The sequence below is a fragment of the Chrysochloris asiatica genome, unplaced genomic scaffold (assembly GCF_000296735.1).
Source record: "Chrysochloris asiatica unplaced genomic scaffold, ChrAsi1.0 scaffold00015, whole genome shotgun sequence".
Classification (NCBI taxonomy): domain Eukaryota; kingdom Metazoa; phylum Chordata; class Mammalia; order Afrosoricida; family Chrysochloridae; genus Chrysochloris; species Chrysochloris asiatica.
In genome coordinates this window covers 16173436-16190957 of record NW_006408533.1, presented here as the reverse complement: position 1 = coordinate 16190957, position 17522 = coordinate 16173436, and the positions used below count along the sequence as shown (strand labels likewise).

Below are 17522 nucleotides of genomic sequence, written 5' to 3'. Positions count from 1 at the left end.
CATCTTTCTCCTGCGGAGCGGCTGGTAGTTTCGAACCGCTGACCTTAAGGTTCACAGCCCGATTCGTAACCACTACGCTACCAGAGCTCCTTACACTGGAATGGCAGTGTAAGGTCTATTACCACAACCACCACGAGTTAACATGGGGTTGGCTCTGATTTTGGCTGATTTTTGGAAATAGGTCTTTAGACCTTCTGAGGTTCCTTTGGGTGGACTTGAACTGCCAACATTTCAGCATGGGAAAATCACACTGAGATAAGATGCAAGACGCAAAAGCACACGTGCACATATTCCAGTGTTATTTTATATCTACAAAGTAATTTGTACATAGATTTTTTTTTTTTAGATAGATGAGAAAATAAACACAACCAAAAAGTTAACAGTGACTATGGATCCTAGAAGATAAGTTGATTTTAATATTTTTCTTTATGTTTTCTGTCCTGAGCGCATATGAGTATCAATAATTCTAATTCACAAAATATTATTGTTAAGTGCCAGTGAGTCAGTTCTGACTCATAGCTACCATGCATAGGGTTTCCTAGGCTTTAAATCTTCATGGGAGCAGAAAGCATCAATCTGCCAAGGAGTGGCTGGTGGGCTCAAAGTGCAGGCTTTGTAGACCAGTGCAAAATAGAAATACTATAATAAAAAATTTTGAATACATCAACAAAATGTCACATACATCTTTAAAATGTCTCTTTATCAATGGCAATGAGCAGCTTCCCAGTAGGGACCTCCCATTCCTGGCTCCCTCTACACCGAGCAGACAGGCGAGGGGCCAGGGACTCACCAGAATTTAGTTCTTTCACCAGAGATGACATGGTATTAGTGATGGAGTCTGCTGCCACCAGTAAATCGTTCCTTAAATTTCTTCTTGAACCTTAAGAAAATAAACAAATAAAAATTAAAATCTTTCCTTTCCCCCAAATCATTTTCATTATCATTCTAAAATACAAGTACTTCTAAGACTTCTCAGCAATGTTTTTACTCTTTTCCTAAACAATCTACACAATGCTGAGGGCAGTGACCCCTGATGATAGACTAAATGGCTAATATTATAATTTATTGTCAAAATCAAGGTAATTACAACAACTCTTGTAGCATAAACTTTTTTTAAAAATGACATTTAGACCATTTTAAAGTTACAATTCCTTGGCATGAATCTTACCAACTGTATTGTATGATCATCACTATCTGTTTCCAAATATTTTCATAACTGCAAATTGTCAGTGCTCCTGAAGTAATTACTCCTTGATCTTCCCTCTCCCCAGCCCCTGGTAAGCCACTAATAAACAGTTGTCTCTTTGCATTGGCCTATTCTAGATAGCTTATGTATGTGAGATCATACAATATTTGTCCTGTTGTGGCTGACGTATTTCACTCAACATAATGTTTTCAAGATTCATTGATGTCTTAGCATGTATCAGATCTACATTTATCTTCATTACTAGATAATACTTAACTGTAGAGCTTACACTACATTTTATTGCAGAGATACACCATCCAACTGCTGATGGACACGGGTTGTTTCTATCTTTTGTCTATTGTGATGAATGCTACAAGAATATTGGCATACAGAGAAAATTTTGAGAATTATAAGGGAAAGGATTAATAAGACTGTGTTCCCTTGGGCAAACTGGGATGGTTCTGGGTAGAACATTATGTGTGATCACCATGCTTAGGAAATACCCATACAGATTAGATGTCTGGTTTTGCCAGAATGCTGTGCCTACTCTCCTAGTGGTGGGGCACACTGGATTCTGAGCTTCCTAACCACAGGCTCTGTCTCTTCTCAGAGCTCCTAGTGCTCCCCCTACCATTATAGGTACCTCTTGTTTTCTGGAGTCCTGGTGTGGTGATGTGGGTTAATGTACTGAACTGCAAGGTCAGATTGTACCACAAGGTCTGTGGTTCAAGCTCACCAGCCACTCCTTAGAAACCCTATACTGGGTCACTATGAGTCAGAATTGACTTGATGGCACGTAACAACAACTTGCTATTGTTAGGTGATGTTGAATGGTTCTGATTCATAGCAACCTTCTACACAACAGAATGAAACACAATTGTTGTTATGCTTGAGCCCATTGCTACTGCCACTGTGCCAGTTCATCTTGTTGGGGGTCTTCCTCTTTTCGCTGACCTTCCACTCTACCAAGCACTTTCTCCAGGGACTGTTTCCTCCCGATAATATATCCCAACTATGAGAGATAAAGTCTCGCCATCTTAGAGCATTCTGACTGTACTTCTTTCAAAACAGATTTGTTTGTTCTTTTAGTGTTCTTCATACTTACAATATTCTTCTCCAACACCACAACTCAGATGCATCAATTCTTCTGTAGTCTTCCTTATTCACTGACCAACTTTCACAAGCATAGGAAGATATTCAAAATATCAAGACTTGAGCCAGGCACAGCTTAGTCCTCAAACTGACATCTCTGTTCTTGAACACTTTAAAGAAGTCTTGTGATATGGGAAACAGAGTCCTTGAATGGTGTAAATGGACCCACTCAGAAGTGCTTTGGAAGACCGGCATGGTGATCTATTTATGAAAAATCAGCCACTGAAAATCCTATGAAGCAGTTCTATTCGGATACACATAGGGTTGGCATGAGGTAGAATCAACTCAGTGGCAACAAGTTTGGTTTGGTTTTAGGAATGGGGAATCCGTATACCAAATAAATCAAAGTGTGGAAATGCTCAAGAATTCTTATTCCTGCTGCCAAGACATGGGCATACCTAGACTTGAAACCTGGAATGTTTCTCTATAGTTGTTAAGTGCCATCGAGTTGGTTCTGACTCACAGCGACCCTGTATAGAGTTCCTGAGGTTTTAAATCTTCACGGGAGAAGAAAGCCTCGTCTTTCTCCTGTGGAACCGCTAGCAGGCTTGAACTGTGGACCTTGTGGTTCGCAGTCCAGTGCTTAGAGGGATTATTACTGTGCTTCAGGTATGCTGAGGGTTAAGTGGGTATTTGTGGGCTGGTGTGGAAGTGGGGCATAGTGGAGATGGTTCAGAGACCTAATCACCATAGTAACATTGGAATGAAGCATTCAAGGTTTCAAATAATTGATGTAGAGATGATGTATATGGAATCCTGGTTTGGCACTGTGGTATAATATGCTTTACAAGGTCAGTTTGAATCACAAGGTCAGTGGTTCAAACCCACCAGCCGCTCCTCAGAAACCCAATACAGAGTAGCTATGGCACTCGATGGCACTTAACAACAACAACAATATGATGTGTGTGTATATATATACACAGCATGAACATTTTGTGATGATAAACTATACCATTCTGTCATTTCACAGAAAGTTGTAAGTAAGATAACAATGTTGTTGTTGTTGTTGTTAAGTGCCGTCAAGTCAATTCCGACGCATAACGACCCTGTATAGGGTTTCCAAGGAGCAGCTGGTGAGCTTGAACCACTGACCTTGCAGTTCAAACGACTTTGCAGTCTGACACATTAGCTCACAGCGCCACACCGGGACTCCAAGATAACAATGTTGTTGTTGTTAAGTACTGTGGAGTCGGTTCTGACTCATAGTGACCCTGAACTTTACAGGAGCTGAAAGCCTCATCTTTCTCCTGTGGAACAGCTGGTAGTTTCGAACTGCCAACCTTCAGGTTAGCACCCCGAGTCATAACCACTGCACTACCAGAGCTCCTTAAGATAACAATAAACACAATTAAATAAAAAAATCCAAAGTAAGTAAAACATGAATTATAATAGAGATTCAAATGATTCAGACTATTACAAATTTATTTATGATTTAGGGAAAGGACATTTTCTTTCTAAAAATTAAAGAAAAAGATAGTTATTTTGTAAATTCTTATAAAAAACTTTTGAATTACATTCAGTATTGAGAAGAAAAAAACCTCTCTTATGAATCCTCCCTACCTCTTCATAACAGAATAAATGGTTCTTCACTGTGTCCCTTTTAATGTTCCCTACTTCCATACACAACGGATGAGGTCCATTTATGCATACTTTTGCTATCCCTGTATATTATGTAAATTACAATTAAAACTTTTTAACTTGGTAGGCAAAAGATGACTCTGCTAAAATGTATATTTCTATAATTATTTGTGAGCTTGAATATATGTTCATATCTCTATTGTTGATTTATATTTCTTCTGCCTTCTCCTCTCCTTCACCTAGTTTTGTTTGAGAGATACCATTTTCAAACTGATCTCTGCATACTTTATGCATAACTAAAATGATTAAACTTGATTGCCACATATTCTGGGAATGATTTTCTCAAATCTGTTTTATACCTTTGCCTTTATTTATGATCATTTTTGTCTTAGTCATCACATATGTCTCCCTTTTCCTTGAATTTATTTGTGAAAACCAAGAAAGATGTTCATGACATATTACTAATTCTAAGAAAATATAAATGGCAGAGCAAAATGCAATTCCACACCTTATTTACATGAAAATAAAGAATATGTATATATACACATTCACTTACATATCTGTACATATAAGCAAAATATTATTAAGTATCAAACTGTTAATAGTGTCTCCTTCTGGGAATGAGATTGGTGGGGTGAGGGTCTGAAGGAGGATTTTTTTCTTACTTTATAAATTTCAAATGTGACGGCAAGAAAAGTTCTAAGAAGTGTTAACCATTCCAAATGAATACAGTCACTGCATTGGGAAACCCTAAACCAATCCAAACCCACCACCATAGAATCGATTCAGACTCATAACGACTCTATAGAACTGAGTTTCCTATAGCAACCGATGGCCACAACTTTCTCTCACTGAGTAGTTGGCAGGTGGATTAGACTTGCCCACCTTTCAAGGTCAACTAGTAGGTTAGAATTGCCCACTTTTTGGTTAGAAACTGAATGCTTAACCCACAGAGCCACCAGGGTTCCTCTGGGGTATCTCCACTGTGTGTATGCCATTATACATTGAAGAGGCAGTCAATGGGAACATGTATTTGTCATATCTCATCCCTTCTTGTGCACCTCCTGTAACCACGGTGGTCTGACCTTGCTGCCCCTACAGTAGAGACAAGGCTTCAACTCTTGGGACACCCAAACAGGGTTGCTATAAATTGACAAGAAGTTCTTCCATGTTACTTTATGACTGAAAATCTAGAAATGTTCAAGCACAGTCTTGAGTTTAATATAAAGAGAAATGGGTAGGATATAGGCTATTTCAAAATTTTAAAATGGATTTAAGATGTTTCCTGGTAGTGTAGTGGATAGATTTCTAGTCCTTAGAAAAGCTCATAGAAAAATGCAGCAGGTCAATAGAGAAAGGTGAATGGGTGAAATGAGGAAGAGATCTGCCTAGGGAGTTCCTAATAAAGCCATAGAATACACTAGAATATATTCTGTATAGATTTGATAACTTTCAGCCATTCAGCACACCTCGATGATGTATTTGCTACATCAAAGTAGAACCCAGCAAAAATAAAGCCACTTACTTTGTGAAAAAGCCTCTTGTACATCTCCCCCGACCCCAGTGAGAGAGTCCTGAGGTGTGTGCGTCAGCGTGGAGCAGGTGGATGCTGACCGGATGGGCATGGGAATCGGCCTGCTGATGGTGTGGCTGGGAGAGGAACGCGGAGAACCTGCCCCTTGGGTCTGGAGAGACAATGCAAGTCATTAATTTGTTTTCCCCAAGAAATTGCCATATCCCATCTCTAACGCCTCTTTTAAATAATAGCAGTAACAATGACAATGAAATTCCAAAGCAGGAGGGAATCCTAGAACCTGGGTTGAAGATGATCTGAAGCTTTGATTAAATACTGAAGTCTGCTGTGGCACTGTAGGATCAGCACTGGCCTATGAACCACAAAGTCGGCAGTTCAAACCCACCAACTGCTCCTCAGTAAACCCTATATAGGGTTGCTATGAATTGGATGTTCTGACTGCACTTTTACAACAACAAGAAGATTAGCACGGAATTGTTCTGTAAATATGAGATGTGCCTAGATCATGAAGCTGCTGTTACACAGAGATAATTACAAGGTATATATATTTTCTCCTTAAAGGAGATATTAAGATATTAAGAAGATTTCAGTTGTTCAAATTGTATAAAATTGAGACTATATGAGGCTGTGGTTTATGTGTTTCCTAAAATTTTCAGTTTGTCCTGGCACTACTTTTAGGGGATAACTCACAATTTGTATTGTGTGATAACTAACTAGAGAGTTCTTATTGTTCTTAAGTGCTGTCGAGTTGGTTCCAAGTCATTGCAACCTGGTATAAGGTTTCTGAGGATCAGCTTGTGGGTTTGAACCACCAATCCTGTGGTTAGCAGTCCAATGCTTACCGTACAGCACTATACCAGGGCTCCAACTATTAACTTGGGTGACGGAGAAGTAAAAACCGATAAATATATATATAATGCTGTACAATAATCATATTAATTCTCAAGCAAGACTTCAAAGAAGTGGTAAATATTTAATGCCTGCATTACAGTAAAAGTTGGTTTTGCCAAGTTAATGCGATTCAGGGATTCAGATTGGGAAGAGAAAAATGAAATCATGGATTCTAATTTTGGGCCACTGCTTCCTGTAGAAAATGTCCTCCTCTTTAACTATGGAAAAGCAGTATTGTAGCAGGACAGAAAGAATACTGAGATTTTTAAAAAGAGTAAGGCTGAAAGTAGGAAGCAACTAACAAGAGTTGATCTTTGCACTATAGTCGTTGGCACAAAAACATTCTGAAACTGTCACGTGTTGTGTTTGAAGGCTTTGTACAGTGATGCATCTTGGGAATAATAATAATTAGATAGCAAAGGGAGTCAGTCACACACGAGTAAGAAAATACAATGAGCCCCTCAAGTGTTCAGATGACAGATTAGATGTTCACATCAATTTCATTGCAGTCTGTTGGGTCTGGCCAGATAGAGTGAAGCCTCTTTCACAGCAGCACCCAGAGCTTCATCATCAACCCCATCAAACTCCCAGACATGCAACACAAGAGCACTGCTCTAGAATGTTCAGTTTCCATCTTTGCTGTGGGTCGAGCTGCTTGCAGTTAAAACACACAAAATCAATCCTGTAAAATTCCATGCTGTTAGCTCTCCAGGGTCCAGCATCACACATAAAAGTAAAATCTATAGATTGAGAAAAACCCAGATCTAAAAGCAAAACAAAAAAGAGCAGAACACAGAAAACAACCCAGAAGGGGCCCAGTGTGCTCAGGATTACAACCTTCTCACTCGCAACAGTACCTTATCAATGTCCGTCCAGACCCAAGGGAGGGGTCGCTGTACAGGTGCGAGGTTTTGCATCTTGCTTTCCTTAGCCCGCTCAAGGAGGAATCTAGTTTTCTCCAGCAAACCTTGGCAGCTCAGTCTCATTACAATGAAAACATCTGCTTCTGAGCTACCACCATATCCCTGAACTTCCAATGGTAACAGTAACTTCACTTTTGAGTTGTACGTCCCAATGTACAAAGGCTTTTTATATGTGGCATCTCACTGATTTCTTTCCACCAACTTATGAGGTAAGCCAGTTGCCACTGAGTCACTTTTGAGTTACGATGACCCTGTGTGTGTCAGAGAACTGTGCTCATTGGGTTTTCAAAGTTTTTGGAACTAAATTTCACAGATCTTGGTGGATTTGAATCACCAATCAACTAATCCTTCAACTTATTAGTTGTTGCATACTTAGCCGTTTACATACCACACAGGAACTCATTTCTAAAATAGGTAATATGAGGGGGCCTTCAAAAAGTTCATTGAAAAATTCCATTATCTTTCAATACCATTTTTTTTTTTTTTACAAACTTTTTGAAGCCTCCACATATTATCCTAAAGGTACATTTGTGGATCACAAATCCAAAAGGAACTGATAAGGAGATAGAGTTAGCAAGTGGTAAGATTGGTTGTCTGTGTTCAGTGTTCTGTCTGGGAGAGTGGGTATCACTGTGGACTATGGCTGATGGAAGGTCCCCTAGAAGAGACAAGTGATGGGCAGGTACCCTGAGGGCTGTTCCCCCTGGCAACTCCTCCAGTATTTCCTTTCCAAGGTAGGTTCCTAAGCAGGTCTCCTTGGCCTTTCTTGTCTGCTTTACCAAGGAGCCACATCACAGCAGGGTGTGGGACTAGAGTTAGGCAGCTAGATAAAAGGTTTTATAGGGAATAGGTTCTTCTTGGCCCCACTGGCTACCCTCCCAACCCTGAGAAGCTTGATTCTTTTCTGTGGTGGAAGTCTTGCAATAATAATATAACTAACTCCAATTTTGTATATACCTTGCAGTGTTTAGGGAACTTTCGCATGCATGATTTGATTTCATTTTTCTAACAATGCAGAGGTGGTTGTTGTGGTTAAGTGCCATCGAGTCAGTTACTACTCATAGCGACACTGCATAGGGTTTCCAAGGAGCCACTGGTGAGCTTGTACCACTGACCTTGTGGTTCAAATCAACTTTGTAGAAGTAGGAATGACAATGTTTTAGGAATGGCAGATACAAGCAATTTGCAGAATAAAGCACTTTAACTCCAAACACTTAACTTAGTCCTCCTACAAACCATGTGAGATTCCCATTTCATAGATTAGGAACACTGAGGTTCAGAGGGGAGAACTGGGCTACCCAAAGTCTCAGAGCTAGTGAATCACAGAGACAAAATGGGCCTGCAGCCTTCAGATTACAAGTTTAGGTCATTTCCACGGCACCTGCAGCTTCTTCTTAGGATTGAATCCCCAGCTTCCAATGCCACAAAAGGGCAAACATAGAAAGGTTTAGCAACCTGGAGGCTGAGAGATCCCAGAGTATGGACCCATCTTCAGATACTAGGGGTCTTCTGCTTTTCCAGGCAATACCTGTTGGTTGCTGGGTCGTAAGAAGGCTATGGAAGGGTGCCCAGATTAGTGGAAGAGCCCATGGGTGGTTTATCAGTTACTACAGAAATATAATCTTTTATCCACAATTTTGAAATACAAAAAGCTCTGAAAACCACATGTCTTTCATAACTAATTTGGGCCAAACTGATGTGAAGCTATCAAAATTGTATCTGTACTATATTGCCGTTCTAAAATTTAAAAAAATTCTGACTTCTGGAACAAATCTGAACTCAGTGATCTTGGATGTGGATTTAGGGGCCTGCATTTCAATATTTTAATGGGAATATTGCGGCTGTACTGAAGGCAAATCTACTTACACTGGTTACCCCAGTAGGGTGCTCATGGGCCTTCTCTCCTTTGGGCAGAAATTTCAAGGAGATGCACTGCATCATCTTTCTGTGGCCCTCTGACCTCTCACCTGTTGGCATGTTCCCTGCATCTCTTCTTAGACTGAAGTTTCCTGCTAACCTTATTTTGTCTGAGGCATTCCTAGCCGCACTTTGTGTTCATTATCCAAAGTCAACTTTTCCTATTCCTTCCCATCTGCTTCCTGTCTTCAAAACTCCCATTAGTGGTTCTGTGTTAAGAGAAAAATAATCACTTGAGGTTATGTGTTAAGAGAAAACAATTGGCTGAATCTAAGTGTAAATGAGTAATAGCCATTATCTTCTAAATGGATCTCTAATTGGTCCAATTTCAGGCAGTCTGATTACATGAAGAAATTAGATGTAAGATTCTACACTGAAGACAAGCTTCAGCTGCATCTTTCCTGTTACTTACAACTCCTGAGTCACATCTAATCATCTGTACCCAATGCTTTCCTTTCTGGGGGTAGGACCCTGACTGTGGATGATCTACTCTTTGTTTCTCTTTCTCAGGACACTGTCCAGATTGATGCATAGCACAGTCTAGGACCTGCTGCTGGGTACACCATTTGTAGCTTTCTTTTCTGGTCTGTCTTCTAGGGCCACTAGGAAAGGAGATTTGTCCCTTGGCATTAGGGTGGTGATTGTGTATCCCTTAGTCAAGTATGACTCATAGTGACCTGGTATAGGGTTTCTGAGGCTGGAAATCTGTATGGGAGCAGAAAACCTCATCTTTTTCCTGTGGAGTGGCTGGCAAATTTGAACTGCTGACTTTGTGGTTAGCAGTCCAGCTCATAGTCCACTACACTACTAGGGCTCCTTTGGTATTAGCATTGTTGTTGTTAAGCGTTGTTGAGTTAGTTCCAGCCCATAGCGACCCTGTATAAGGTTTCTGAGGAATGGCTGGTGAACTTGAACTGCTGACCTTGCGGTTCAAACTGACCTTGCAGTCCAGCGCATTAACCCACACCAGGACTCCTATTGGCATTAGTGTATATCAGTGGAAACATCAGTTAAGTTTCACACAGGTGGACCTTATGGAGGAGTATTGCCTCCGGCCATAAAGTGTGAGGTTGTCTGCTAACAGCTTTAGAAGCATTAGGGGGAAGAATCCTGGAAGCCTTGGTGAGTAATGGAAGGAAGACTTAAGGGACAGCAGTCCATGCAGATCAATATATAGATCTAACACTCCTGAGAAGAGGACTGATTTATGGAAGGAGGAAAACATATATCACACTTGGCACATTTAAAATAGCTATCTTCCTCAAGAATAAATAAAAAATTAATTTCCTCACTCCATTCTCTGAGTCTACTCTATCTGCTGATGCATCAATTTTTTAAGTCTGACAAGATCCTTCTAACTTCGGACTTTGTCCAGGAAACATTTTGGTTTTCACTCAGCATCAGGAACAAGGAATACCTCAAGCCAAGGACCCTTGTCTAAGTTTGAATCAGCACACCCTGGCAAAATGGCAGAGTGGAGGACCACTGTTCAGGGTTGAAACACATGCCTCCTAGGTTAGGCTAAGAGAGCAGCCTTGTTGTGCCTGGTTGCATGTAATAGCCCAGGGAGGTGCAGCTACATTCAACCCTCTTTCCATGATTCCTTCCAATATACAGTCATGGGCTATCATACTGATGAATGTCCACACTCAGGCTTTTCTAAGGGAATGTTGTATCTGAAGCATTGTAGGTTACAAATGAAATAATTAATTTCTGATAGGTCAGACCGAGAGGTGAAATTTGTCTTGGACCTTAGGCAAAAATAGGAGGTAGTGGGAGGGAGGAAGAGCATACCAGTCCCCAGGAATAGTCTGAGAGAGACCAGTTGAAGTGCCAGGGTTATTGGAACTACAATGGAGGGGGAGGTGGCTGGGACTAGTGTGATTGAAGCATAGGATTGACTTTGAGGAGTGGATGGAAATGAAGCTGAGACACGCTGTTGCCAGGCTTATGGTCTTTAATGCCATAAAGGGAGGTTAGATTTTTCTGAACTTGAAGGACACCTTCTAAGGTTTTTAAGAAGGAAGCAAGTTTTACTTCTCTGAATTCCTTTATCAATCTCATAATTAAAAATAATTTTGTGTTAAGAGAGAGACATTTCTGAACATGAGATGATAGTTTTTCTGTTGCAGTAGATTATCTCCTGCCTCAATTTTGATTGGTTTACTGTTGATAACACACCCACCAGAAAGCAAGAGCACGAGAAATAAAAGGAGATGAAATTCAAGCTGGTAGCATTTAAAAAAAATTTTTCCCGGAACCTCATATTCCATTATGTATTTGGAAGAAGTAGGAACTGAATGATTATAATTTCATGGGCTAGTTGGACCAGCTAGTTGTAAATAGATAGATTTTGGAATAATGTTTGGCTTTTTTCCCCTGTAAAAAACTAACTGGAAGGAAAAGAAGTGAGTGGGCGAGTGTGTGTAAGACATGTGCCAAGTTTTGAAAGCTTCTATAGATTTAGGTGGAGTCCTGGTGTGGCATTGCAGGATAACATACAGGACCCAAAGGTCAATCTAAACCGCAAGGTCAGTGATTCAAAACTACTACTTGCTCCTCAGAAACACTATACAAGGTTGCTAAGGGTCTGAACCAACTCAACAGCACTTAAGAACAATATACTTAGGTGTCTATTTATATTCATATTTATATCTGATGTTGATGTATTTAAAATAAAAATGTTTTCATATCAGCTGTTTTAAAATCTACACAAGAGCCTTATGAGCCAGGTATTTTCCATATATTTGAAACAAAGTACCAGGGAGTTGATGGACTTACTCAAGATCTCACAGCAATGAGCAAAACGTAGGTATCACTGGAACTCGGGTCTAACACAAGTCATCCTTCTAAGAAAATGATTATTAAGGTCTTGCTTTCTGAAGTCAAAGTCAGGATGCTTGGTTTTAGACTGACAGAAAAGATTTGAAAATGGAACTAGTCCAGAAATCCTAGGACCTATTGCCACAGCAATTCAATTGCCTTCATTATTAATATTTTTATGAGTGTTCATTATATGGTTCCTTCAGTAAATACTGAAAGTACACAAAGAAGGTAGAGGGTAGGATAACTGCAATTCAAGTTTTATAAAGAGAATTTATTGCTTATGATACCATAATCATCCTTTTATATTACAGGCACTATTTATTTATGTGTTTAGTCATATTCTTTCCTCAAGGGGAATGAATTCATGCATTATGCCTAACAAGACAAAATATATAGGCCTTATATATGCCCGCTTATTAAAATATGACACTTAGCCACACAGACTTATGATAAAGCAAGTCGAGGTTATTAAATCAAGCACAATTTGTTGTGTGTTTTAAGTTTGATTTTATAAAGAGATAGTCCCCAAAGAGACAAAGCTCATAAGTAAAAACAGAATTTAGAAGGAGATATCCAACAAAAATCTCTAAATTCTCTCCTTAGGTCATGTTATAAAACTGGAAGTCTATATATTTGAATGACATTTGTTTATTTTCTTGCAGAACTGCTTTTATGGAGTTGGGATCTCTGGGATTCTCCTTATAATTTTGACTAATGTTGAGCGTAAGAAATAGCCACATATATTTTGTTTGCTTCATTGTTCAGAACTCCATCTCTAAAGCTCCAAGTGGAAACTTTCTTTTATACGTTATGCCGACAGGAATTTTGGTGTTCTGAGAACTGGTATTTCTGTTTTGATTATGTTTTCCTTTTTTTGCCCCATTGCTGGAAACTTTGGAGGTACATTCCTGTTCTTTGTGATGAGTCTATTTGTATTTTCTTTTCCTTGCTTTATGATTTTTCTGTTTCCAGTTTAGGAATGAAATCACTTGTTGTACGCTGCCTTAAGTCCTTTTTAGAAAGAAGCTTGAATATCAAATAAGTAAGTGAGCAGACATTTAAGGGCAAACACTCCCACCACCTTTTTGATACATTCCAACATCTGGGAGGTAGCTTACTTGCAGACTAAGGAACTGATACAGGCGGTCCCCTTCCTAAGACCCAGAAGCTACTGAGGGGTCCCGTGGGGGAGGAACTGGAAGGAAGAGAGGCTGTGATACTTGAGAGGAAATGGCATAGTTTGACTCTAGCATCCATCTGGATATAAACTCCCTAGTCCACGGAGCCTTTCAAGAATGTGTTGCCTAGGTAATGATAGGGGAGGGATCCCCAAGGGAATAGGCAGAACGATTGCCCTCCTCTCCACTAGGAGGGAGAAGGCTATCTTTGAGCTTTATTTTTCTCTGTATGCACTTGTTAAGTAACCCAAACCCAAGCCTACTGCTGTTGAGTTGATTCTGACCAAAGCAGCCCTTTAGGAGAGAGTAGAACTGCTCCATCGATTTTAAAGGCCTTAAGTCTTCACGCAAGCAGATGGTCACATCCTTCTCCCCGAAGTAAGCAGCTGGTGAGTCTGACTCACTGGTTTTTCAGTTTCCAGTTGAGCATTTAACTACTGTACCATCAGTGATCCTATACTAAGTAAACCAGTTGCTAATTTATGGCAACCTCAATTCATGTCATCTTCATGTGTGTCAGAGAGGAACTGTGCTCCATAACATTTTCAATGACTGCGCTCTTTCAGAAGTAGATTGCCAGACCTTTCTTCAAAGATATGATGGATGGACTTGGTCCTCTACCTTTTTGGTTAGTAGCCGAGTATTGGACTCCACATGCTAAGTAAGAGACAGGAAGGAAGAGAGGCAACCAGCAAAGAGAAGGACCACGAGGAAAGCATCTCTCCCTACCGTGAGCTAAGTGTATTGGAAGTACAATGACAACACCCCATGTAAGCATTTTTTTTTTCTTTGTGGTAATTATACAGGCTGTAAATGCTGTGTGTCCTTCACCCAGAGGAATTATCTCTTGGCAAAATTTGACTTTCATAAAGTAATTTTCTTCACAAAATACAAAATAATGTAATACATTATCTTTATTGTCGGACATTACAGATTAGTTTTACACTTTCCTTTTTTACATACCATGGGAATGAAAGGAAAAATGTGTTCAGCATTTTGCAAACAGTCTTTGTTACACACAAACACACACAATGAATAATAGAAAAGAGAATACAGAAGAATTGAAGGATACGTTGAAATAGGACAGGCTGTGGTTCTAATGGATCCATGGAAATAATGTCAAACTTTTAAATAATGCTTAAGAGTGGGATATATTCTCATACACAACTTGGTACATGCACTTGAAATTAAAACTGTTTTTATTTGGTTCGAGTTTATTTTATTTGAGTGTGCTACTCCCTCTACTGGCTTCTGAACCTGACCACAGGATTAGACACACGGCTCCAGACTAGGCTATAGTTAGATTCAAAATATGCAAGCATTTTGTGAACCATCAGAGCAGAAAGGTTCTTACTGATAAGACAAAGGCTGGATGTAACCTAGTCTGTGGAGATTATTCTCAATCAATGGTAGGGACTCTGCTTTGGGGACGAACTGAAAAGACAGAAAGTCAATAGTCAGGATCCAAGTACAGTATTCCCTCTCACAAGACTGTGTTGTGATCTTTGGCGAAAGGGGTATAATCACTATGCAATGAGCAAGGCATTTAATCTTCTAATTTTTATAAAAGAAGGTTCCATATCTTTTCATTAAAATGGAACCAAAATTTGGAGTGTGAGAGGTTGTAGAGGCTAACTTCTGAGAGCTGTATGTTTTAAGCTTTCACCTCAGGTTAGCTTCAGAAATTGTGAGGAGTAAATTTTATTCGGAAAGGGATCTGATCAGCAGCCCAGCAAAGTATGAGGTTGGTTTGAAACTCAGACTCATGGAGATCTAGAACGTTCCAAACAAATTACAATTTGTTCCCTCTTCTAAAAGATGTAAAAGCTCTTCTTTTGATGCTAACAGTAGTAACAGTTACAAAAAAAAAAAAAAAAAAAACCTAATTTTTTTTTTTTAATATCTCAATTCAAGCACTACATTGAGAAGGAAGCAAATTAGTACGATTGTTTTCTTTCTTTCCAAACTGAAGCATGAACATACATTAGAGGCAAAAGCAATGAGAAAAACAGCAGGACGGCAGGCCCCTCCATTGTTAGTTAAGACCTGCAGTAGGGAACATAACTTACTCCCTGTTTCAGTTCTTCTTCCTACAGAAAGATTGAATCAATAATAGTTAGATTACCCAGGGTTCCAATAAGAGCACGCACATAGTGGGAAGAAATGACAGGAGACAAGGGGAGACATCAACATGGTTTGGAGGACTGGTCAGGTTGCTGGTACCTCAGTGACCCGAGTTCCAAGTTTATTAAATTTATATTTGAGACTATAGACCCATCTCATTCTTCTGTGTGCCTAACTTTCTTCCAACACAGTCCTTGTGGATTCTGGAGCTAGGATATTCTTATACTCTAGGTTGGGGCTGGGTGTAAACAAGATGGCTGCTGATACATAGACTGCTATGGTGACAAAGGTGTTTACACAGCCTCCCGCAGTTCTGTGAAAGGAATGGTGGGGTCATTCCTCTTTGTTTGGTGTATTTGGGAATGGAAGCAGAAAGAGCTTTAGTGTGACATCAAATGAGATTTAGCCAAAACAGCTGTGGGTTTAGTAATCATTTGGCCCTATCTTACCGTATATGGTACAACAAAAACTGATTTCTGTACTTTCTATGTCTAACACACTGAAAAGTAAAATTTTATTCCGCAAAGACCAAGAATTTCCAACACCGACTGTGAAAGAAGACACTCATGGCAGACACAGTTGGCTAAAGTGTGAAACAGTCAGGGAAACAAAGGAAATGATATTCATGGGGTAACAGCCCTGCGAGCAGAGCCTGAGACACAGCACATTTTCTTAAAAAAAAAAAAAATCAAATAAATGAACAAGAGAAAGAAGTCAAGAAAAAATAAAGAGAGAGAAAGAGGGAAATCATATAAGAAAATATCATAGTAACAACAAATGATGAGGATCCACGAACTGAAGTCCAGGGCATCCTGTCTCATAGCTGAGCTACTCCAGGGACTTTCTCTTCATGGTGCTCCTATCGTGTCCCTTTGGCATGTTTCATGTCTAATCCCCACCGGTTCAAGCTTGTCCACGTAAGGCACGACATAAAAACAGGCAGTCATCATTCACTGCCACTTCTACTGGACTGAGTGTGGATGTGACGCTAACATTAGTCTAGTTTTGACTTGTAATTTTATGGATAATTAAAAAGGGAACAAAGCTTTCTTAAAGAAAGCATGGCATTCCTCAATGAAAATGGTAATATTATATTACTACACAAAGCATTTCTAGAAATCATTTTATTAAACACTCTGCTTACAGAAAAGTAAGGTGTTCCCTTTCCAGTTTGCATATGAGGCCCAAGAAAGTCCTGTGACTGCTAAAGTCATACAGACAAGACAAAATATTTTACTGAAATTAACAGAGTTTTTCCCCTGAATGAAACTGTAATCACTATTGTTATTTAATGGCTGTATCTTTATCTTGATTTTCTGAGTTAGACATCAGCCTCTGTCTAGTCTAGTCAGACTTGCTGTAAACTACTCAGTGTAAAATATTTCTAAATAAATTTAATCTTATTATTTTTAAGGGCATGAAAGAACTGAAAATAAGTCAGGAAGAAGTCCTATGAAAGTCCTCAGCTGTTTGACTCCAGAAGGGAATGAGAATGAACTTGACAATGGACTGCTACTTTCTCCTGTGTCCAAGAAATGGTTCTACTTGCTCCTGAGTCAAAAAAATGGTTCTACTTTCTACGTGTCTAAGAAATGACTCTATTTTCTCTTGTGTCCAAGAAATGGTTCTACTTTCTCTTGTATCTAAGAAATGGTCCTACTTTCTCCTTTGTTCAAGAAATAGCTCACCTTCCTCCTATGTGAAAGAAATGGCTCTACTTTCTCCTGTGTCCAAGAAATGATTCTACTTTCTCCTATGTCTATGAAATGATACTATGTCTGAGTTTGGAACAACATTTTAGGGAAATGACATATAGTATTTACAAAAATTATTGCACTTTATGTGCAAAAACATTTTACAAATGCCACACTCAAAGGGCTAGGAAATATTTACTTGAGATGTCTTACCTTTAGTAGCTTCATGAGCCCTTCTAACTGGACCATTAGTTCTCTCCGGCTCTCCTGGAGAGCAGACATCCTCTGTTCCAGCTCATCCTTGCGCTGTCTATGAAAGAAGCAATTGTCATCAGAAACAACATCCAACTCACTGAGAGAATCCCGGTTCCCATGCTTGTGGGACTACTTGATTACCAGACAAAAGACCATCTCTGAGTTTTTGACAAGAGTTACCAACTAGGGAACTGTTGTTAAATGAGTCAGCAATTACAGCTTTTATTTGTTAGAAATCATACCTAACTTAGATTTGAATAATTT

At 39.4% G+C, this 17522-nt stretch overlaps 1 protein-coding gene across 9 annotated transcripts in view; it reads right to left on the bottom strand.

Annotated features, from left to right (window-relative positions):
* DTNA (dystrobrevin, alpha) overlaps positions 1–17522 on the bottom strand; it is a 523318-nt gene that overhangs the window by 15359 nt on the left and 490437 nt on the right. For 4 of the 9 annotated variants that reach the window (XM_006835054.1, XM_006835059.1, XM_006835053.1 and 1 more), the window contains 3 exons: positions 17217–17313; positions 5442–5601; positions 791–880 (listed from right to left, as the gene is read on the bottom strand). In XM_006835054.1, the coding sequence (XP_006835117.1) occupies positions 791–880; positions 5442–5601; positions 17217–17313 (347 nt within the window). Of the gene's footprint in view, positions 1–790; positions 881–5441; positions 5602–14994; positions 15276–17216; positions 17314–17522 lie in introns of those variants that run through there. The other 5 variants (XM_006835057.1, XM_006835056.1, XM_006835055.1 and 2 more) reach the window with 4 other exon arrangements.